We start from the raw sequence: 24819 nt of genomic DNA on the forward strand, positions 1-24819 counted from the left end.
CTTACCAGGCGTTACTTCACGAGAATCTCTCAGTAACCAGTGACAAACTTGTGGAACATATCTTATAAACTTTTCAAACATCTTACAGACTCTGGAAAGTGAAAACTCTGAACTTCGATCACAAAAAAGTCAACTACACGAGAAACTAATTGAAGCGGTCGATCAAATGGAGAAAACGACCGACGAGTACATAAAACTGAAAGTTAGTTCCGCTTATTAAATCGTCATACGCCAGATTAGTAACGCCCCTTTTGTTCCATTTATGTTCCATGTGCATTTTAGGAAGCTTATGATGAAAGCGAATCTCAATTAAAACTCATAATGGAGCAGAAAATGCTTCTTGCCAGTGAGGTAATTATTTCATTTAACTATAATTATTAATTTTACCTGAATCAGTGTCGAGTCATTTCAAATCTTAGATTGAAGACTTAAAAAGTCAACTTTCTCAAAAAGGAGAAGTTGATGATGAAATTATGGAGACTGTCAGTCGCAGAGTTCAAGAATGGAAGGTAATTAACTCAATTTATGTAATATCAGGGATAGATTTAATTTTAGAAGTAGGAATGGAGAACAGAGTATTCTGGGCGCGCGTCAAAGTCCCAGACCCCCCTTCCACGGGACCCGGGGGTTGGGGTATGAAAGAAGAAGCGGGTCATAGCGACAGAAGTAAAAAGGAATTACGCATTTTTCGTCAGCAACGTCATCAAAACGTAGTTTAAGTGAGCCAATAAGATAAACTAAAATTGCTTGTTGAAGGGAGGGGCTCTATACTGGGCTATGAGTCGGACTGAAGTAAATACTAACCGTTCTCCATTTCTACTTCTAAAATTAAATTTATCCCTGGTAATATTTAATGATGCTACCGGAATAGACGGGAAAATGTATATCGGGGATTAGCTGATTCGACGTAGTTAGTAAAATGGAATGAATTGGGTATAAGCGATTTCCGCGACATCTATGGGGTACAGTAGATCACGTACGGATTCTAGCTTCCTATTGGTTAGTAATTTCACCTGCTCTACTTCTCCTAGGCTTGTTTAATCCCGTTGAACGTTACGTCACTTATTTAACCAGTTAATAACTGAGAACACCTCCTACCCATAATGCATAAACCAACGATTATTTAAAATGTCTAAGGATAAAACGCCCACACAGATCTCTATAGTAAGGGAATGTTCTCTAGTTGTTCCGAAATTTTAACCCATCCCCCTCTTCTCCACCTACTGTTTTGGTGCGTCCAACGGAAAAAAAATACAGATATGGCGCCACCTATCTTATTATCGCGAAAGCATAGACGAAAGAGAGATAGTTTTCGAATGCATGCTGTATAGTTCTTTTTTGAATTGTCAACGGTCGTAAGGACATTTAGTTCCAGATTCAAGAATGAGGTTAGTTCCTAAAATTCATAATTTAATTTTAATAATAGATTAAAGCAAACATTCAGTTCAAGAATATATGAGGCGAGTTTAAACTAATTTAGTTTAATAGGAAAGGCCAAGGCCTTGTTTGAGGCATCGGATAGAGCAGACGAGAGAGACAAAACTTTCAAAAACCCGGTCACGTGTTGACGCTTCAAAATATTGGCTTTCCGGTTTGCCGATTGTGCCCGCTAGGTACCGTTTGGAACATCTGCCTTCGATATTTCCTCCTCTGCGTTTTATCCTTAGACATTTTAAATAATCCTTGCATAAACAACGCAAATAACTGTTATGGAATTCAAACAATTAGTTTTTTAGTTGTATAGAACTTTCTGAAAAAAATAAAATAAAACCTAAAGGAATCCTGGGTATATTAAAAAGATCCAATGGCAGTTTTCCTCAAGTCTCTGCAATGCAATTCTCGCTGTGGCCAACCCTACCAAAATCGTTAGCGCAGAATATCACGCCAATAACCTCGTGTTTATCAATTTAATATGCGCGTTATGGGACCTTCAAAGCAAGTTCCCCCGAGCCTAGAAACCATTTCGGAAGGGCTTATCAGGGAAAGGGGGTCTTACTCAAAAGGAATCTAGGTACATTTTCAGACCATTAAACCCAGATGGACTGAAATAATAAGCTAAACCCCCTGTTGTTCCAATGGTATCGTCTGTCGTCACCCCTAGCGGGAGAGTCCCGAAACTTTTCGACTCAGATCATGTTATGGCTATGGTTTGAGTCGAAAAAGTTCGAATATTGGTCGCGGCGTGGCGCTAGAGAGGCACTGCCCTAAAAAAAAACCACGCACTGTGTCTCCATTTTAGTCCATGGTCTTAGGTAAAATCAATTTTCTTGGATGAGATATTCTAAAACCCGTATTACTGAAACGGATTTCATGGAAATAATTTGTCATGAAAGGTAGCTGAATAGCAAATCAGCTGATGTTAAAAAAAATGTTGCTGAGCACAGTGTTGTTCAAGACCGTTAGCACATTTAAGCATTCTGATAATTCTTATCCTTATTATCCTTTGCAGACTGTACTAACGAGCAAAGAAGAAGAAATTTTAAGGCTGCAACAGTTAATTTCGAAACTTCAGTCGGAATTCAATCTCAGTGGTTTGAATGTTTCAGAATCACAGGCATTGAAAAAGGTATGTTTCTATTACCACATATTCATTTAAAAATTTATCCTTCGATGGCTCAAAACGTGTTATCATGCAGGTTGTCGAAGATCGTGAGGCGCAGATAGAAGTTTTGAAAGAGCAATTGCAATTGGCTACACGAGATCTGGAAGAAAATAGCAAACTCCTGGAAGAGTTAAGGCTTAACAAGAATGAAGAATCGGCGCCACTTAGTCCCGGAAGCCGACTCGGCGCCATGATCCAAAGTCAAAATGAAATACGGGAGAAAAATGTGGCATTGGAGAAATTAAGGAATAAACTGAAAGTTGTTGAAGAGGAATGGAAAATGAAGGATCAAGAACTCAGTGATACCTTAGGCAGGATGAGACTATACGAAATGGTACAGTCAACCGTTTATACTGGGTCTTATGAAGAGAGTGGTATGACAGTGGGCAATTTTGAGTCAAAAATGTTCCATGACTTTTTGTCATAAGGGCCAACGTTTACAATTCAAAACCTAGCAATTGCATTAAATTATCATTCTTTCATTTTCATACTTAAATTAAAGGGGTTTTTACCTCTCCGAGTGACGATGACGTCACGGAGAGGTATTGCACTGGACGTGTCTGTCTGTCTGTCTGTCTGTCTGTCTGTCTGTGTGTCTGTCTGTCTGTCAGACCCCACGTGACCGCGTTCGCAGTTTACAAATCGGAGCAAACAAATACACGATTTCCGGAACGCGTTCGCGGTTCACGGAAATTTGGCCATTCATCTGCCAACACCAGTCTTTACTAACTGGCTTCTAAGGACCACAGTCTGCTAGTCTTTGTCCATCCCACATGGACACTAGCCTGTACTTGCTGGCTCGTAAGCACCACCATCTTCTGTTCTTCGTCAATCCCACATTGACACCAGCTTATAAGCACCACCATCTTCTGTTCTTAATCAATCCCACATTGACACCAGCTTCAGGTCTTTGTCCATTCCGGCTTCTTCTCCATCGTTATCGTTCGGTTTTAAGATATACGCGGCGATCGGCTAGGGTTACGAGAAACGTCTAGCCTCCCCAGGGCAGGGCTTCCACCAAGGGTTCACGCGAATGCGTTTTTATCTATTATTATAATGGAAACGAATCGTATATATACCCCAAAATTTGAAGAAAGCGGGCAAGAGGGGTACCCTTCACTTTAAACGTCAATATTAGAAAAGTTTCAAAAGATAATAGGAATAACTTTATTTTAAACGATTTAACTATTATTAATGTTAATTATTGAAGATTAAAATAATTAAAAATAATTATATTTATTTAATTATTTAAGATAAACTTATTTCTATGTAATGACACAAGTGAGAGTTTATATAGAACGAGTAATGAAGATTGCATCCGAATCGAAACACTACACGCATATCAAAGTTAATATAAAGCGAGTAGGATGATAAGATCTCTTACAAAACGATAACATTTCCTTTTTGCAGAATATTAAATGGAAATATTTTAAATATTTTTCGGCATTACGATTCTTTTATTAGTTGTGTAGCTATAAAGCTCTGTTTCATCTCAATATTCCAAGAACATCTTTTATATTAACATTTCAAATTTGGTGTTTACTTTTTAATTCAGCTTTACTACATTTATATATAGTGTAAACGCAACTTTTAATTTCAGTACGTAATATGGATTTTAATACTTCGTCTCAATAAGTGTTGAAGCGATTGGGTCTATGGAATAAGAAACCCTAGATTTAAACTAGAACTGACCTTGATTCGTGTCCTCTTTCAAGAGGTGTTAACGGTTCAGAGTGAGCCGAAAGTTAAATACACACTTTAAGCAAAGGTGGGCTCCGTTGATGCCTCTGAAAGATGCCTTTTCTGCTACACGTTAGCTAAGCTTGGCAAAGGCTAGTTAGACCAAAGCCAGGAACCAATGGGACCTAGTGCATTAGGTCTGATTGGTTCCTGCCTTTGGTAAGGTAAAATTCGTGTCCAGAAGATTAGCCAGCATGCTAGGGGTGATAATGAAGCCGCCTGTTACTTTAAATGATAGATATTAGGTCCTCATTAGAATTATGAGGATACACAGGGAAATGTTAAACGATTAAACAAATGACCATCGCAATATCCCGACAATTTGAACTACGTATTTCCGGTTTTTCTCACTGGCTGGTGGACCTGTGTATAGATTAGAATTTAGAAAGTAAATTCGTCTCGGCTCGGAGAGGTTTATTTTGGTTTTCCCAACTTGTCCTTAAAACACTCTAATCATGACTTGTAGCAAAATGTCATTGAACATTTTCGACTCAAAGCATCCATAGAACCACACCCTTTCAGTCCTACCACTCTTTTTGGAGCACACTGTATCTTTGGTTAACAATTTTGATAGTTGAAACTGATAATTGCTTTGGTTTCGTTATATAAATTTTATAGGGGAATACGGTTTGTCGGAAGCAGTCATGGAAATTAAGGAGTGCAAAAATCAGATCAGAATAAGAAATAAGTATGAAATTTCAAATTTCGTTAAATTCCTGTTGAACGCTAAAGCCACCTGTTGTTTTTTAAGTATATTTCACTTATATGCTTATGATGATACCAATGTCTCTTTGAATTTGCATTTGACACATCGTATATGTCGGATTTATTACTCCCTATTCAAGCTATTGATATATTTTTGAGCCCAATTGCAGCGCCATCTGTTAGTTCTATTATTTCAAAATGGAAACAGGGTGATGACATCATAATGGTGTCGCCTTGTAGCATACTAACTTAAAGGGAATGGGAATTTACAATTTCATATCATATTTTAGCACGAAAGTGTTATTACGTTACACTTTCAAGTCTCTACTTTCAAAATTCAAGTTTTTAATATAATTGAACCAAAGTCTCTATTTTTAAAATCCATTGAAAAATCACGAAAACTCAGTTTCGATATATCAATAATTTAGTCTTGTCGAGCTTGTTCACCCGTTTGATGACAACACTATGACGTTGAGGAAAAAAAGCGCGGGAATCCTATACGCGTCTCGAGCTTCTCGCCAGTCTAAACTCTGGGTCTGATAGCAGAGAGAGTGGCACCATGGATAAAGAATGCGCGTGAGGAAATTTGTTTTCACTCTACAGGATAGGCAACTCCCTATCTCGGGCGACAGCTTATTCTGTATATACTCTGTTACAATATCGGTTGTCAGCACGCGCAAAGCTAGTTCTCTATGTAACCTAGCTTTGTGCGTACTGACAAGAGACGGTAGTAGGCTGTAGGCAATTTCACACGTTTAAGAAACGAAGGCCTAGAGGTCCGTGCACTCGAGCTAAAAAACTCACGGATATTTTAAATCCTGAAGATCCTGAAGTTTTTTGTCTCTTGACAGCACGTGCAAAGCTACGTTAAATAGAGACCTAGCTTTACGCGTGCTGACAACCGATATTGTAACAGAGTATATACAGAATAAGCTGTCGCCCGAGATAGGGAGTTGCAATGCCTATCCTGTAGAGTGAGTACAAATTTCAAGCTCACGCGCATTCTTTATCCATGGTGGCACCATCTCACGTGAAAAATATATCTGTGACGTCGGCGTACTAGAAACGTTTTAGCCTTTCACAAGAAGTGGATTTCAAATAATTTCGTATGAAGCATTTTCAAATGCATATTGCCAAATAATTAGAAATGGGAGAATTAAAAGCTTGATCTTTTTGAATTCACAGAAATTAATTCTATCTTTTATTATATAATTCAGAGGTTTTTCAAACGAAGCTTCTCATTCCCTTTAAATCCTTGTTTGAGCTACCAATTTATTAAACCACTTAACAGCACACTCTGCTATAACTTTTCTGGACATATAGGGGTATCTGCTAATGTGGTGCGCGTTTTGGGTTCTAAGAGTGTCCAGAGACGGTTATGGGTCAATCCCCTTGTATGTCTCGAAACTGAGGGTTACCTACCCCCTTTATTACATCGAAAAGGATTATTACTGATCTGTTGCATTTCTAAATTCGATTTGCACTTTGCCTAAATTATCCAAGCCTATTTTGTAATAATTCAATAGTTATGGTTATAGTATTATCGTATATTGGGTTGACTTAAATATTATGTTACTAATTTTACAGACAGATCGAAGAACTTACTCAACAAATTAACGATTCGGATTTCAAGTTGGGTGAAGTAGTCGAAGAAAATATTCATTTGAGAGAAAAGTTAAATATCAGTCCGAGAAAATATGACTCCAAGAGTTTTAGGAAGTCCGGTTCTCAGAAAATACTAACAGTTGCTCAGACACTGCAGGAAAAGGTAAATTTTATCAAAAATTGCAATTAACTGGTACCTTACCAAATACGGCCGTAAATTACCGATTTACGTCATACCATATACAATGGTAATTTAACAACGCTCAGACTCAAAACCCTTCCGAGTAAAACCAGGGATAGATTTAATTTTAGAAGTTGGAATGGAGAACTGAGTAATCTGGGCGCGCATCAAAGGCCGGAAGGGGGGTATGAAAGAAGAGGCGGGTCATAGCGACAGAGGTAAAAAGGAATTACGTTTTTTTCGCCGTCCCCATGATCAACGTCATCTAAACGTAGTTTAAGTGAGCCAATAAGATAATTAAAAAGTTTCGTTACGTGTTGGAGGGAGGGGCTCTATACTGGGCTATGAGTCGGACTGAAGTAAATACTAACCGTTCTCCATTCGTACTTCTAAAATTAAACCTATCCCTGGTTAAACTAAGTGTACTGAACTGCCAGATACTATAGTTTTCCCTCAATTTCCCACTAGATCGCGCTGTTTAAAGCACCTAAACTAGGCATAAAGTGATCACAATTCAACGTGGTTTAATAGACTACATACACGTGAAAATAAAAAATAAATTGCCAACAGAATTGTAATTTTATTTTCCCCAAAATTTAAATTCAATAATTTACCTGATGAAAAACTTAGATTAGGTTTGAAGTTCATCAAGTTTGGGTGCAAAACGCCTAGCCTAGTTATCAAGGTCCTATCTATTTCAATTCGGAGGGAAAGGAGACCTTTTGAGGCGGGAAATTTAGCATAGAGTTCTTCAGCGTCCCGCACGGAGGGAGGGTGAAAACCGGCTCCGTTTATTGGCAGGCAAAACTGTGACGTTTCCCCCTTTCAATTGATATAGCTCTATACTACACCTGTTTCATTTTAGCGCTTCATGAATAACTCCTAACTAAGCATTAATTGTTATAATGAAATTGATAGGGATCTTTAGAGTCTAAATAGACAGAAAACTCTTCCCAATTTCCGCTCCCTTAAACCACTCGGGCAACACCGTGTAGTTTATCTTGTTTCGAATAACATATATAAGCAGGGTGCTCACTGATATGAGCTTCTTGTTTGTCAAGGTTGATGCTCTGGAAGGAGAGAATGTTGATCTTCGAACCGAACTTCACAAAATAAAGCGCAATTCAGCCAAAAGGTAATTTGATTACTTTGTTTATGGGAGATTTATTTAGTTTTTAAATATATCTCGATCTAAATTTATTTAACAGAAGTTTAACTGTGTCTGAAGATACCAACAAAACTAAAAAATCTAAGAGTCAAGAAGTGTCGGATAATAACAATGAAATTGAAGCTTCTTATGATGTAAGTTTGGCTTATTTCTAAATTTATCAAGCATTATACGTATTTTTTTTTGCTGTGGTTGTTTTGGTACAGAAAAACTAAGTCTATTTTCGTTTCAAAGTTAATTTATTGACTCCTTGAAAAGCTTAAACTGTTTATTTGCAATCTATCTGGGAGGGCTAAAGGTGGACATATTGTACGCACTTTTCAGAGTGGCAAGAGTAATTCTTACCTCCACAACGGGAGAAATGAGGGAAGAACTAGGGTAGAACCAGCAAGATAGATAGAGTTACAATTCAAATCGGCTTACCGCGAAACACATTGCTTTTACTGAGCACGTTTATCAAAACATGACAGCGCCATCTGTGAGCAGCCTCTAGCGGAACTAATTACAACTTTTACTCGCTTATTTGCAATCACAAACATCGTTATGATTTTTATTTCATCTATTTATTAGATTGAAAAGGAATAAAAGTTTTTATTATTTAACTCGCGTATTTTATTTAACACGTTTGAAAAACTATCTTGACAGCTTGTTATACAGATTATAGCAGCAGACGGTGATAATAAGGTTCTAAAAGTAATTAATAGGTGGCGCCACCCGTATTTGATAAATATTCATGCTCGACATCTTGTGACTCAAAGTTTAATACATATATTCTATCTCATTGGGTAGAACTTATCACATGGCAAACGTGCACTTTGAACTGCCCCCTTTTGAGAATCTTTATAAGCAATAAGTATGAGGCTAAAACCCGAAGTCCATTAAATTAGCCAAGGAAGTAACCAAAAGCGGGGTTTGGGACTCCCCTCTCTTGTGTAGTAATACTGAAGATGGGCGACACATTCGCCACCTAGCGATAATTTTTCTCAGATCTCTGGTTTAGGTGCGACTCGTACGCCAAAATTTGCCCTATTGAGAGAGAAACACCTATTGGCTGAAAATGAACGTTTGATCTCTAAAGGGAGCGGAAAACGCCTGCCTTCCACTATACAGACCAAGCCCTCTACCGTATAATCAGGAGAAGGGAGGGGGGTGTGAATTTTGGAACGATCAAGGTCATTCAGTTTTTTATGACTCTTCATAAACCTATTGAAAAAAACCGTTTTACGACTGTGGCCGTTCCTTTTTTATTTTTTTTATAAAGCAAACAATCTACCCTTTAGAGATCCAGCGTTCAGGGGCAGAAGAAGTCACGCACCGCTCACGTCAAGAAAGACTTCCTAGAGAGGAGCTCGAGATTTCTAACAGTGTTAGGAAAGGGGAAAAATTTAACCCCCTATCCATGGAGTTAGAAGGAGTTCTCACCCCAGCAGAGATGTACGCTATACCAGCTATTGTAATTGTTTACTTCCTTGGCTAATTTAATGGACTTCTGCTAAAACTAAAATGCCTGTATTTTACTTCGAAAGTTTGAAATTGGTTAAATTAAAATTGTATTATACTGCGTATATTGGTCATGTAAAAATCTTGTAAACCCTAATGCCTCAGGCGGCCAGGATACCGTATTTTTCCCATGTTAACTTTACAACATGATTAAGAATCTCTGCCATAAGGCCAGTGGGTAAAGCAAGTCTCGGCTGTGGTTTAATTTGAACAAATACCACTAGGTGTTCCCATAGTCGAGGGGTGGAGTTTAAGCTTAGCAAAGACTAGTTTTAGCTTTTCCCTTGTGGACCAATTCTGATTGGTTCCTGCCTTTGGCAAGGGAAAACTAGTATATTGAAGGTTAGCCAAGATGTTAGGCGTCCCGCTGACATTTGCTGTAAACAAACCAACACACGTGCATAGTAGTTTTGTGTTACTACTGAGCTATTAACAAACAGTATAGACTGGTCCCTGACGTGATTCTTGGATGTTATTCACCTGATATTGCTATCAGGAACACTCACTCCATCACGTGCACATATCCATGGGCATATGTTAGTGATGCTAGTTTCACAAAGTAGAAAGGGCAATATAACGTGACCAGTCTGGGAAATAAGGATATTTTTTAACTAGTCCTTGGGACCAGTGACCCCCCTACTTTCCTAAATATTAAACTGGTCTCAGGACTGGTCACCGCGTCTTTGTTCTCTTATAGATTTACAATTAATAAACTGGTCCCGAGGACCAGTAACCCCCACGTTTTGAATTAAAAAACTAGTCCAAGCTATTAATAAACTGGTTTTGGACCAGAGGAAGTGTGCTATTTCCCAGACTGATTACGTGACACTTTAGGGAGCCGATATTCACAAATGAAATACCTCTCAAATACACGTGAAAATCATTTACACGTGGTGTCACGTAATAACCACATGTACTTGGCAACAATCACTTCGAATTCATGCAATATCAACCTATTTATCTATCTATATCTATATAAATCAAAGTCCTGACAGACTGACTGATAATCAACGCCCAGTCCAAACCGCTTTAGGCTGAAAATTAGTAGGAACGTTACTCATAAGTAGTAGGCGCGTACTAAGAAAGATTTTTCCAATCAGCCGCCATCTTAATAAATGGCGCCCAGAAATGAAAAAAATCTTCTCTGTGCAACAAAGTCCGCGCGTTTCAACCCATTTCACAAATATTTAGTACACTGGTTAGGGCTGAATGGTCTTTTGTGTTCTATTTGATGCCATCTCTTTAAATGGCGGCCAAAAACTTAAAAACCCTTCTTTATGGAAAAATGTCCGCGTGAAAAGTAATAAAAAATGTCCCGACAGGCTGACGGGCAACGGCGCGTGCCCTCGCTCCTAGGGTGCTCAGTGATGCCAGGTGGGAAAAATGGAATTTCCCTTTCTAGCCCTTAAAATTTCCCTTTTTGGACCAAAATTTCCCTAGTTCAGGGTTGCCAGATTCTGCGCATAGAAAATGATAGAATTATAGCTTGACAACTGTTTTTGGCGTTGTATTTTCGTAACGATTACAATGGGTCAGTTAATTCAATGTTTGGAAATTACTAAAAACAGGGTTGCCATCTAATATGAATCCAACGTAATTAATAGGTCAATTTGATGAAGTTGTTTAATTTTCTATGTTGAGATTGTAGGTTTTGAATAAAATATTTCTTCCCATGGAATTTCCCTAGATTTAGCAAATTTTTGGTGGAATTTCCCTTTTCCCTTTTTACCGTTTTTAGGAGTCAAAATTTCCCCAGATATGGGAAATTTCCCTCAATCTGGCATCACTGAGGGTGCTACTAAAATATTAGTCATCAGTAAAATCTACCCATACTTTACATCATTTTGATGGTGAGTTTTTATTACACGCGAGCGACGACGCGGGTAACAGCTAGTCATCCAATATTTTAGTAATGGAGGGCTCCCACAATATGTCTCCTTTTCTACACCTCCTAGGGAACAATTATGAAACTAATTCTTTTTATTCAATATTGTTAGAGGGATGAACTTGACGGTATTTTAGAGACCATTGAGAAAGTTCGACTAGAAAATGGAGACCTGAGAATCCAACTCATAAATTTCGAAAGAGAAAACAAAAGCCTTTTCATGGGCATGAAAGAAATTTTAGAGGCCTTGAAAGAGGAAGATGGTAATTAACCATGATTTTTCCGTTGTTTTAAAGTCTTTCAAGTCGGTGACTTTCAACCCAATTAGGCAAAGCTGATGTCGTATTAAAATGTCCAACCCTCGAGCAGCTGGTTGCCGCGATTGAAGTTAGGGAAATCGCGGGTTGTTACGATCCAATTTGGATCTTAAAATGTCAGGTTGATCAGCTTCAAGGTCAGAATGAGGCCTTACGTGGCGAATTGAAAATTATTCGGCAACAAGCCATTAGTTCCATGAATAAGCTAAATAAGGCGGAAGACAAGGTAAGAACTTGCAGGGAATGAGAAGCTTCGTTTGATTTATATAACAAAAGATATATCTGTGAATTCAAAAATATCAAGCTTTTAATTCTCCGATTTCTAATTATTATTTGGCAATATGCATTTGAAAATGCTTCATTTGAAATTATTTGAAATCCTCCTTTTATGAAAGGCTAAAACGTTTCCCGTTGGGTGACGTCACAGATACATTTTTCACGTGAGATGGCGCCACTCTCTCTGCTATCAGACCCAGAGTTTATACTGGCGAGAAGCTCGAGACGTGTATAGGATTCCCGCGGCTTTTTCCCTCACGTCATAGTGATGTCATCAAACGGGCGGACAAGCTCGACAAGACATAATTGTTGATATATATCGAAACTGAGTTTAGTTTTCGTGATTTTTCAATGGATTTTAAAAATAGAAACATTGGATCAATTTTATTAGAAACTTGATATTTTGAAAGTAAAGACTTGAAAGTGTAACATAATACCACTTTCGTGGTAAAATATGATATGAAATTGTGAATTCGCATTCCCTTTAAAGGTGGTTTAATTCTATAGAAGCAATTTTAATTTTACAGTTACGAACAATGGGTAATAGCCCGTTTAGTCCAACCAACAGTAGATTATCTGATGCATCTGAAATTCACGCAGACGTGAAATCTGATAAAATTAGTGTTTCCAAAGCTAGTGATAGATTGCCATCTTCTCCAATTAGATCTGAATCGGTAAGAAGTCTGTTTTTCCTTTAAGAATATACAAGTGTTTTAAATAGTGTGGTAGGACCGAAGTGGGTTCCCTTACGAAAATAATGGGTCTTCATTTAGGAGCAGTTTAGACCAATGCTTTTTTCACGTTGTTAAGAGGTTTAAGACCTCTTCTAGACACCTAGAATACTTCTATTTGAGGTCTTTTAGAAGTATTCTAGACGTCTAGAAGAGGTCTTAAACCTCTTAATAATTTGCACCTGCGCGAAACCATTTTTAGTCTGATTTTAAGATGGTCTACAGACCTCTGTATAGAATAGCCCTATACAACGTCTGTTAAAAGTATGGTTAGAAGATGTCCCTGAGAGGTCTGATTGGACGATGCTCTGTAGAAGTCTGAATATTAGATGCTCTGTAGAAGTCTGAATAGAAGATGCTCTGTAGAAGTCTGAATAGAAGATGTTCTCGAGAAGTCTCAATGGAAGATGTTCTCGAGAAGTCTCAATGGAAGATGTTCTCGAGAAGTCTGAATAGAAGATGTTCTCGAGAAGTCTGAATGGAAGATGCTCTGTAGAAGTCTGAATAGAAGATGCTCTGTAGAAGTCTGAATAGAAGATGTTCTCGAGAAGTCTCAATGGAAGATGTTCTCGAGAAGTCTCAATGGAAGATGTTCTCGAGAAGTCTGAATAGAAGATGTTCTCGAGAAGTCTGAATGGAAGATGTTCTCGAGAAGTCTCAATGGAAGATGTTCTCGAGAAGTCTGAATGGAAGATGTTCTCGAGAAGTCTGAATGGAAGATGTTCTCGAGAAGTCTGAATGGAAGATGTTCTCGAGAAGTCTGAATGGAAGATGTTCTCGAGAAGTCTGAATGGAAGATGTTCTCGAGAAGTCTGAATGGAAGATGCTCTCGAGACGTCTGATTAGAGGATAAATTCAAGTCGTCCGATGTTTAGGAGAAATTCGGGCTGAGTCACGCAATAAACGTATATAATATTTTTTCAATCATCACAATAAGTTTAAGCATTTTAGGTATTTTTATTTAAATGATGTCTTCAATGTCACTCCCACTTTGTTGCTCAACGGCGACGGACTTGCCTTTCCCAATAGATTCTTCATTTGAATCATCTGCTCTGCTGCATGGCTACAATAATCGGAATTATTTCACTATCATTTAAAACTTAGAACACCATAGAAGAATAAATCTTTTTTTTTTAGATTTACCATTTTTCGTTGTTTATAGTCTCAATTAAGTTGGCCATTTCAGATATTTCAGGCGTCGTTGGTAAAATCTATAAATATTTACATGCCACGAATAGAATATTAAGTATACTTTTCCTGCTTACTATTAAAACAGCGTAAAATATTTACTTGGTACAATTTAGTCAAACGATGCTGGTTTAGTATGAAAATTAATCCGATGATACCTGACAGATCTTTTAAAAACGGGAATATGGAAGCGCGAAAAAACCGTTATGTACATAACCTGCTGTGGCTCGATGCTCGAACGTTCATTTCCCGCCTTCTTATTATACTTCCACGCATGCGTCAGGCTGTTTCTAGGCTAGAAACCTCTTATTTTTAGACCTTCTCACGCTTTCATGTTTTTTCCTTTGACCTTCTACAGTCTGCATGTTCATTTCCGGCCTTTTCCTTACACAATCTGGCTGTTTCTAGGCTAAAAACCTCTTATTTTTGGAACTCAAGCAAAAACTCTCAAGCTTTAATTTCTAGATCTACAGTCTGCCCTTTTAAAGGTACCTATTTTAGACCTTCGAACTGAAAACTTATACGAGTTTAACGCTGCTAAGAATGAAAAGACATAACTGTTTCATTACATACCAAAATAGCGACGGTGGCTTAGATTAAGGATGAATTATTTCTTTCTTAAACACGAACCCCCCCCCCTTCAACCGAACCCCAGAATATTTTGCTATTGTTAAGAAACTGATAGTTGATGATTGCTTTACAACGGAGACCTAGCCTTCTTAAATCGACATCCCATAAAAATGGTTGTTTACACTAGAAATGATGGCACAGAAATAATTTCTGTCAATAATATTAATTCGCATCAGACTTCTGTTTGGGTTGGGGATGATATTTTTACCTCTCCGAGTGACGATGACGTCACGGAGAGGTTTTACACTGGACGTGTCTGTGTGTGTGTCTGTCACCGCGTTCGCAGTTGGCAAGTCGGAGCAAACGTGTTCGCAATTTCCGGACCGCGTTCGCAGTACACAGAAATTCGAAAAATTTTACTTCATTGCTTTATCCATCTTATTTGACGCCAATCGTTAACTAGCCGTTACACCTTCATCTGTTGGCTAACCGCCAATTCTTTCACTCAATTCCACCGTCTACTACTCTTTCGTCTATACCACATAGACACCAAACTGCAACATTGGCTTCTAACACCACCATCTACTAGTCTTTCGTCTATACCACATAGACACAAATCTGTAACATTGGCTTCTACTCCATCATCGTCGTTAGGCTTAAGATGTTCGCGGCGAGCGGCTAGGGTTACGAGAAACGTCTAGCCTCCCTAAGGTGGGATCGCCACCAAAGGTTCACGCAATTGCGCATTTTCTTATCACTTAATGTGAATCAATCGCCTTATATACCCTAAATTTAAGAAAGTTCTGAAATAGGTGTTCGCTAGAGGTATAACGTTAAAGATAGCTAAGTGCTGACGATTAAAATAATTAATATCAGTTATATTTAATTAATTATTTAAGATAAACTTCTGTGTAATGACACAAGTGAGAGTTTATATAGAACGAGTAATGAAGATTGCATCCGAATCGAAACACTACACGCATATCAAAGTTAATATAAAGCGAGTAGGATCATTACATCTCTTACAAAACGATAACATTTCCTTTTTGCAGAATATTAAATGGAAATATTTTAAATATTTTTCGGCATTACGATTCTTTTAGTAGTTTTGTAGCTATAAAGCTCTGTTTTATTTCAATATTCCATGAACATCTTTTATATTAACATTTCAAATTTTGTGTTTACTTTTTAATTCAGCTTTACTACATTTATATATAGCGTAAACGCAACTTCTAACTTCACTACATGATATGGATTTTAATACTGCGACTCTCTAGAAGTGTTGAAGCGATTGGGTCTATAGATTTAAACCAGAATTGACCTTGTTTCGTGTCCTCTTACAAGAGGTGTTAACGGTTCAGAGTGAGCCGAAAGTTAAATACACACTTAAGTGATAGATATTAGAATTATGAGGATACACAGGGAAATGTTAAACGATTAAACCTTTACTAATGACCTTCGCAATATCCCGCCAATTTGAAATACGTATTTCCGGTTGTTCTCACTGGCTAGTGGACCTGTGTTTAGATTAGAAAGTAAATTCGCCTCGGCTCGGAGAGGTTTATTTTGGTTTTCCCAACTTGTTCTAAATGACATTGTTAACGTGTTGGAATATGACAAGATCATGAATAAACATAGACGTCTGAAAATGTAGATCATGATTTTCTGCGTCTATAATGACTTGCAGCTTACGACGTTATCCTTAACCCTGAGCATAAGCGTCTATAAGACTGCTTAAACATCTTAATATTAGACCGGACTGAAAAACGTACCTCTTGGAAAGAGGAAGAATGAAGACCTCTAAGTTGGTCTACAAGGGCAACAGATTTTAGGTGTCTTCTTTAACCCTGAACATAGGCGTCTTTAAGACGTCTTAAATATCTTAATGTTAGACCGGACTGAAGAACCTCTTGGAAAGAGGAAGAATGAAAGTCTCAAAGTGGTCTACAAGAGCAACAGAATTTAGATGTCATTCTTAACCATGAAAATAGGCGTCCTTAAGACGTCTTAAACATCTTATCTTAGACCGGACTGAAGAACCTCTTCGAAAGAGGAAAAAAAGTAGCACCTCTATGTTGGTCTACAAGGGCAACCGTTTTAAGATGTCATCTCTAATCCTGAACATAGGCGACTTTAAGGCGTCTAAACATTTTAATGTTAGACCGGACTGAAGAAGATCTTGGAAAGAGGAAAAAGTAGGAGGCTATGTTGGTCTACAAGGGCAACCGTTTTAAGATGTCATCTTTAACCCTGAACATAGGCGTCTTTAAGGCGTCTATACATATTAATGTTAGACCGGACTGAAGAACCTCTTGGAAAAAGGAAGAATGAAGACCTCTAAGTTGGTCTACAAGAGCAAAAGATTTTGGGTGTCTTCTTTAACCCTGAACATAGGCGTCTTTAAGACGTCTTAAATATCTTAATGTTAGACCGGACTGAAGAAACTCTTGGAAAGAGGAAGAATGAAAGTCTCAAAGTGGTCTCCAAGAGCAACAGAATTTAGATGTCATCCTTAACCATGAAAATAGGCGTCCTTAAGACGTCTTAAACATCTTATCTTAGACCGGACTGAAGAAACTCTTCAAAAGAGGGAAAAAAGTAGGACTTCTATGTTGGTCTATAAGAGCAACAGAATTTAGACCGGACTGAAGAACCTCTTCGAAAGAGGAAAAAGTAGGACCTCTATGTTGGTCTACAAGGGCAACCGATTTTAGATGTCATCTTTAACCCTGAACATAGGCGTCTTTTTCTTAATGTTAGACCGGACTGAAGAACCTCTTCGAAAGAGGAAAAAGTAGGAGTCTATGTTGGTCTACAAGGGCAACCGTTTTTAGATGTCATCTTTAACCCTGAACATAGGCGTCTTTAAGGCGTCTTAAGCATCTTAATGTTAGACCGGACTGAAGAACCTCTTGGAAAGAGGAAGAATGAAGACCTCTAAGTTGGTCTATAAGGGCAACCGATTTTAGATGTCATCTTTAACACTGAACATAGGCGTCTTTAAAACGTCTAAACATCTTAATGTTAGACCGGACTGAAGAACATCTTGGAAAGAGGAAGAATTAAGACCTCTAAGTTGGTCTACAAGGGCAACCGATTTTAGATGTCATCTTTAACCCTGAACATGGGCGTCTTTAAGGCGTCTTAAGCATCTTAATGTTAGACTGGACTAAAGAACCTCTTGGAAAGAGGAAAAAGTAGGACCTTTATGTTGGTCTGTAATTTAGGGAATCCAGAATTGCTCTTGGCTAAGACCGTGCAAAGACGTATCATAAGCCTAAAATGGATCTTAAGTTAGACCATCTTAAAACTAAAGCTAAATATTGGTCTTATAATAGCCTAAAATAAACCTTCGATCATCCCTATTTTTAACTTAGACTAATCAAGAACAAAATAAGACTTCTTTTAGTGTTTAAAGTGCAAGAATAGACCATGTTTAGACCGATTTATTTTCGTAAGGGTTCTATGGCCTGTTTTGGGTCAAAAATGTTCTATGACACTTTGCCGATGACCTCTTACTTTAATTGGTTTCGTAATTAAATTTAAGGGGTCATCTGTAAAGCAGTTATCTTGCCCTTAGGGTAAAACGTCATAGAACATTTTTGACTCAAAATCTCACTGCACTTTGGTCCTACCACCCTTTTTGAAACCACCTGCATAAAATTGCGTACTTGCTTACATGAATGAAATAACGTGTTACTATGTTTTTTACATGAATGAAATGTGTTACTATGTTTTTAACATGAATGAAATGTGTTACTATGTTTTTACACGAATGAAATGTGTTACTATGTTTTTAACATGAATGAAATGTGTTACTATGTTTTTAACATGAATGAAATGTGTTACTATGTTTTTAACATGAATGAAATGTGTTACTATGTTTTTACACGAATGAAATGTGTTACTATGTTTTTAACATGAATGAAATGTGTTACTATGTTTTTAACATGAATGAAATGTGTTACTATGTTTTTAACATGAATGAAATGTGTTACTATGTTTTTACACGAATGAAATGTGTTACTATGTTTTTAACATGAATGAAATGTGTTACTATGTTTTTAACATGAATGAAATGTGTTACTATGTTTTTTACACGAATGAAATGTGTTACTATGTTTTTTACATGAATGAAACTCTTTCGCAAGGGTGAACACATTGTGAACAGTGTATTTATTGCAGGAAATAAGCAACAGATCTGATGTAGACATGAGTGAAGGTGAAGTAAGTGCAAGCCCAACCCACCAGTCGCACAACACTGCTAGTGTGCCATTGCTTTATAAAAACATCCTGTCTGAATGGGAGAAATTTCACAGTGAAAAGCGGACTTGGGTTGAAGAATGTGAGAGAGAAATGCAAGTCCGCGATACTTTGAAAACGAGATTGGAGGCCTTTGAGATATGTAAATAATGTTGCTAATACACTTTTACATTTCCGTTTGCACTAGTGGGAAAGATACGTTTTACTCAAATTTGTTTCAGTGTAGTTCGATTAATTGAATATTGTTTCGGTATAGTTCGATTAATTGAATATTGTTTCGGTATGTTTCGATTAAGGGAAAATTGTTTCGGTATGTTTCGATTAAGGGAAAATTGTTTCGGTATGTTTCGATTAAGGGAAAATTGTTTCGGTATGTTTCGATTAAGGGAAAATTGTTTCGGTATGTTTCGATTAAGGGAAAATTGTTTCGGTATGTTTCGATTAATTGAAAATTGGATTTTAGTATAATTCGACAAGTTGAAAATTGTTTTAGTGTGAATTAAGTTCTTTATGAAGGCAATTAAAGGTTCCCTAATATTCTTATCGAAATTACTGTTGACAGAATCTTATATTAACTCTTGAAAAAGATGAAGATGAAATGAAAAAAGCCTTGGCTGAAGCTGCGTTGAAAGATTCACAGCTTGTTTGTAGAGTCAATTTTTTATCGAGGAGACTTGAAGTTTCCGCTGCATCAGAAAGTGATCTAAGAAAAGAAAATGAAGCTGTCAAAAAAGAGTTGTTGAGCCTCGAACTGAATAGTCTGGAGAAAATGAAATACTTATTACGATACAAGGTATGTTTAATTTTAAACATCATGATGTTACTATCATACACTCCATTAGAATGAGTCGAAAGGGTAGTTGCAATGAGCACACATACTTCATATATGGGTAGAGGCAGCGAGAATTTATAATAGGGAGTGGAAGCTCTTGCCCTTGGCGTGCTAAATACGATGTAGCTCAAACAAGAAGGTTGCGTCGCTTAAAGGGGCTAACCGGACCTCTCCCGAGGCAGTCTGCCCTTAGTTCAGGGGGAAAACACCCAGCTCTTTGGCCATAAGGAATGGCGCCACCGTCGCGGTGGGCGGGTAAGCACTATGCTAACCAACAGTTTGACCCCCCCTCACCCCAACAGCTCCGGTTAGCCCCTTTAAACTGCCCTGGTAAAAAAAAGTTTGCCTAAAACACTATTGGTTGTACAATTACCCAATAATTGTTCGCAATTTCGAGTGCGACTGGCGCCATCTGGAGATATTTTTAGTCAGACGTTTCCCTTCCGCTAAAAAGGTAGTGTCCATCTCCCCTAGAGACCCTCCCGCTACATTCTAGACCCACCCCGGAGGGAGGGGCCACAAAATTTCATACCGGAAATAGGCCTGGCGAGTTTTGTTGATCACGTGATTTTTGAGCTACATTATATTCCTCAGTTTCCACTCCTTATTGTAAATTCTCTCTGGTAGAGGGACGTTACTTGGCGCTGCATCAGAAACAATCGCCTACTCGAACACGAAAGAGAATCACACAGTAGACAATAGCTCAATTATTTTGTGGTGGACAATGCCAATAGAGCTATCTCAGAAGCTTTATTGTGACGTCACCCATGCTATTTCCCCTTAGAGCCAAAGCGGTACCAAACATGGCCGCCCACTGCCAAAGCTAAGCCCATGACGGTTTTACCTAGGCACTGACGTCACAACTGAGATAGCTCTGTTGTATAAGCCCTAACGATAAACCCATACTTAAGCGTTATAGGGTTAGGGTGATATGTATAATGTGCCTTAGTGCTCTAATTGGCTGTGCTTATTTTAGGAGAGGGCTCATAGCAAAGTGTTAAATTTGCAAAAGGCTTTGGATGATTCGATACCAGCGACAGAGCTGGAATTTGCAAATCGTAGCTTCCTAGATCTTAATTCAAATTATCAAAAGCTCCTTCAAAAGCAAAATGAAGATAACTCGAGGTTTCAAGAATACCAAGAGAAAGAGGTAGGCCCGAGATCATACATACATACATACATTTCTGTACCAGAATAACCAGTTTTTTTTACAAAACCTTAAAATTTAAGGCTTAAATATGTATATTGCCGTGTGCAAGCTTAGCTAATGTTACACCAAAACGGGCAGTATAAATATTTGCCGTGAAAACGGGCAGCGTGAATATTTGACGTGAAAACGGGCAGTATAAATATTTGCCGTGAAAACGGGCAGTATAAATATTTGCCGTGAAAACGGGCAGTATAAATATTTGCCGTGAAAACGGGCAGCGTGAATATTTGACGTGAAAACGGGCAGTATAAATATTTGCCGTGAAAACGGGCAGTATAAATATTTGCCGTGAAAACGGGCAGCGTGAATATTTGACGTGAAAACGGGCAGTATAAATATTTGCCGTGAAAACGGGCAGTATAAATATTTGCCGTGAAAACGGGCAGCGTGAATATTTGACGTGAAAACGGGCAGCGTGAATATTTGACGTGAAAACGGGCAGCGTGAATATTTGACGTGAAAACGGGCAGCGTGAATATTTGACGTGAAAACGAGCATAGTAATTATGGGGACGTGAAAATGTTCAGCATAATTATTTCATAAAAGCAAATATTTTATTGTATTGGCCTGACTTTTACGAATAAAAAATTACATTGATACATATCAAAACCTTTTTCAGGAGCTAACCAAGAAATTAAAATTAGAATGTGATAAACTTAAAATAGATAATCGCCTCTTAAATGAGAAAGTCAAAATTCTTGGTAAGCACTTTCAAATTTTTACGAACTCTCTTACGTAACTGGTAACCTTACAGAAAATGACGCAAGTATGGATGAAGCTGGTTTACAAAATGAACTGCGAGTTACTTTGTTGAAGGAAGCCAATGAACGACAAAGAGCCGATCATCTTTTATTGCAACACGAGCAACTCAAACAAGTTTTTGATAGCATGGATACTAGAAATTCTGAACTGGAAAAGAAGTTTGCCGAGCTGACCAGAGAGGCAGTGGACATCAAAAACAGAGAAAGGATTCTTAAAGAAAAGTTGAATGGTATGTGAAGCTTGGTGTTACGGATGTTAAGCCAAATATCCAGAAACCCCAATTGTACTGTTTACAATTGACGTGAAATTTATAATTGTGGGAAGAAATAAGTGAAGAAACTGGATCTCTGACGTATCTTTTAACTATTCGACTCATTTACAACACACAGCTGAATTAAAGGGACTGTAAAGAAGGCATCGGCAGGTGGGTAAAAATTATTTGAAATACGTCAGAGGCACGTGACTGAGGAGAGGCGTGGTTTAAAGAAGCTTAGTTAGTTTTATTTCGAAAACTACCACTTCATGGAATTGGCGCTGCAATCTCGCGAAAAACAAGGACTAGATGTCCAGTTCTACTCCATGAGGATAGTTTTTGTATCTTTGCATCACGTGATGTCCGTGACGTATTTCTAATAATTTTTACCCACCCGCCGATGCCTTCTTCGCAGTTCCTTTAAACATTAGAATAGAAACATTATGCTGAACTTAAAGGCAATGTATGCTCCTTTGGCGCTTCCAAACATGGATTAACTAACGCTAGGGGTTGAGATAGAGCATGCATATTCCAAACGCCCCCTAGCAGCAACTACTATCCCTAACAGGAAGTTATAAGAAAATTGGACCAAATGTCACGTGCTCTATGACGTCAAAATTGAAATCCTGACTAAATTGGGCGCCGCCATCTTTAAAATCCGCAAAAACCATTTATTTTGCCTAGAGATGGCGCTATATCAACATCCGTTTTGGTCCAATGCGTTGGGGGGATAAGGCAGGAAGCAATCAGAACTCATTCTCGAGGGCGGAGCTAAAACTAGTCTTTACCTAGTTTAGCTAGCTAGTCAACTCCAGCCCTCGACTATGGCGGCATCTAGTGGCATTTGTTTGAACTAAAGCACTGCTTTGCTAATTGCTTTAAAGGAGCCTACCCTAAATTTTTGTTGTAAGAACTAGGCATGAACTCGAGCAATACCGTATAGATCACTTTATTTTTACTAACGAAACGAACTTTAATGAAAGCACAATATTTTAAGCGATGAATGCTTTTCTTCAGATTTGATGACTGCAGTACCTGTTGTAATTGAAATTCTTGGTACTTGTATTCATATATAAAAATTGTACGCTTATTTCCCTTATTCTAAGTGGTGACTACAAACAGGCATTATTCTATTTTACATTAGATTGTGTCAGTAATGAAGTGTACAACGCCTTGAACGCAAAAGTGAGCGACTTAGAGTGCAAAGAATTGAGGTTAAGAGAAGATGCTGATCGCTATAAGGCGGCTTTGGAATCTGCCAAGTATCAAATACAAACAGTTGAAAGATTCAGGGAAGTTACCGAAAAAGAACTGGAAATGACAAGGAATTTACTCTTGGATATGCAAGCCTCTAGTGACGAGAAGCTATCATCTGGTAAGTCTTCAACAAGGCGCTGATCATTCTTCATTTGTCGGCTTTAAACACGTAATTGTGGTAATACTGCTATTATCTCGACTTACTCAACTCATTCTAAAAGCAACTCGACGCGGTCTTAAAGCACTCGACGCTGTTTAAAAGCACTCGACGCTGTTTAAAAGCACTCGACGCGTCTTAAAAGCACTCGACGCGGTTTAAAAGCACTCGACGCGTCTTAAAAGCAACTCGACGCGTTCTAAAAGCGCTCGGCATAATCAGTGCAATCATCAATATATATAACTAGTTAAATAGATTCATGGTGCAATTGGAACGTACGCTTAGTATACAAAACGGACTCGACGCGTTTTAAACGGAATCGGGTATTCTAAACGAACCTTGTGTGTACTCGTGATGTAAACAGCGTAATCTCTGCGTTCCGCACAGCGTAATTTTCGTACTCATGGTGTAAGCCAAATAATCTTCGCGTACGGATAATCGGTGTTCATGCAAATGCAAATTGATAAGCCCTTGGTCTGAATATGGCCGAAAGTGCACAAACACTCTAATAGGCGATTTTCGTTAAATTTAAATATTCTCTGTAGGTAATTTGCACAGACAAATCATAGGTTTTCAACTCGGTGAAACCAAGCTGCAACAAGAACTAAACGCTGCCAAACAAAAATTGGATCAAAGTGAAAAACGGAACCAAAACCTCCAGAAAAAGTATATAGGCCTACTACAAAATTTAATTCCCCAATAGCTTAATTGTATTAATTAATGCAACATTATTAAACATTAGGTGTGTTGACAAAGAAGACGAAGTGTACAATATTCATAGCCAAGCTAGAAGCAAAATACAGCTCCTGACTAGAATACTTTACGAACTGCGACGGCAATTTTCTTCGTCAATTCCAATTGTTAAACAAGAGGAGTTGATGAAGGAAGTTAAAAATCTCAATAATGAGAGGAATAATTTGCGAAAAGAGTTGGAAAAAGTTAAAGAGGAAAATTCCAAGATTGACGAGGATAAAATGAAGCTAAGCGTTAAACTTCAATCTGCTAAGGAGTTGATACAGACACTCAAATCCGGGTCTTCAGTTGAAAAGATTATGGATTGGCATAAAAGGTAAGGGTTTCTCGAGGGGTCCGACATTCCCAAAGAAGCCTACGGGATTAAGCAATTTTGCCAATGATTTCGTGATTTCGAGAAAGTTTTCGTGATTTCGAGAAAGATTTCGTGATTTCGAGAAAGATTTCGTGATTTCGAGAAAGATTTCGTGATTTCGAGAAAGATTTCGTGATTTCGAGAAAGATTTCGTGATTTCGAGAAAGATTTCGTGATTTCGAGAAAGATTTCGTGATTTCGCCAAAGATTTCGGGATTTCCTTTTTTATTTAGCCAAAGATTTTTTCTTTGATTTTACGATTTCGCCAAAAATTTCGGCATTTCTTCCTTGATTTCGCGATTTCACCAAAGATTTCGTGATCTCTTCGTTGATTTTGCGATTTCACCAAAGATTTCGTGATCTCTTCGTTGATTTTGCGATTTCACCAAAGATTTCGAAATTTCATCTTTGATTTCGTGATTTTGTCTGAAAGATTTCGCGAGAAGCGTACTGGATTTCGTGTAAATGTCGGAGTGACCCCTCAGGTTTTCTTCTTCTTTTTTTTCAAT

At 38.0% G+C, this 24819-nt stretch overlaps 1 protein-coding gene across 1 annotated transcript in view; it reads left to right on the plus strand.

Moving 5' to 3' along the window:
* Positions 1 to 24819, plus strand: part of LOC149682710 (centrosomal protein of 290 kDa-like) — a 47532-nt gene that overhangs the window by 6154 nt on the left and 16559 nt on the right. Inside the window, exons 2-22 of the mRNA XM_089834366.1 lie at positions 89 to 202; positions 283 to 351; positions 420 to 509; positions 2450 to 2566; positions 2637 to 2976; positions 4961 to 5030; positions 6635 to 6815; positions 7895 to 7968; positions 8042 to 8135; positions 11499 to 11649; positions 11715 to 11929; positions 12507 to 12653; positions 18654 to 18873; positions 19028 to 19041; positions 19294 to 19524; positions 20540 to 20713; positions 21393 to 21474; positions 21528 to 21764; positions 22933 to 23163; positions 23748 to 23868; positions 23945 to 24271. Coding sequence (XP_089690492.1) covers positions 89 to 202; positions 283 to 351; positions 420 to 509; positions 2450 to 2566; positions 2637 to 2976; positions 4961 to 5030; positions 6635 to 6815; positions 7895 to 7968; positions 8042 to 8135; positions 11499 to 11649; positions 11715 to 11929; positions 12507 to 12653; positions 18654 to 18873; positions 19028 to 19041; positions 19294 to 19524; positions 20540 to 20713; positions 21393 to 21474; positions 21528 to 21764; positions 22933 to 23163; positions 23748 to 23868; positions 23945 to 24271 — 3299 coding nt within the window. The remainder of the gene's footprint in view (positions 1 to 88; positions 203 to 282; positions 352 to 419; positions 510 to 2449; positions 2567 to 2636; positions 2977 to 4960; positions 5031 to 6634; positions 6816 to 7894; positions 7969 to 8041; positions 8136 to 11498; positions 11650 to 11714; positions 11930 to 12506; positions 12654 to 18653; positions 18874 to 19027; positions 19042 to 19293; positions 19525 to 20539; positions 20714 to 21392; positions 21475 to 21527; positions 21765 to 22932; positions 23164 to 23747; positions 23869 to 23944; positions 24272 to 24819) is intronic.

Source organism: Phalangium opilio, unplaced genomic scaffold, assembly GCF_054372755.1.
Source record: "Phalangium opilio isolate 3A_F unplaced genomic scaffold, DU_Popi_V2 ptg000038l_1, whole genome shotgun sequence".
In the NCBI taxonomy this organism is placed as follows: Eukaryota; Metazoa; Arthropoda; class Arachnida; order Opiliones; family Phalangiidae; genus Phalangium; species Phalangium opilio.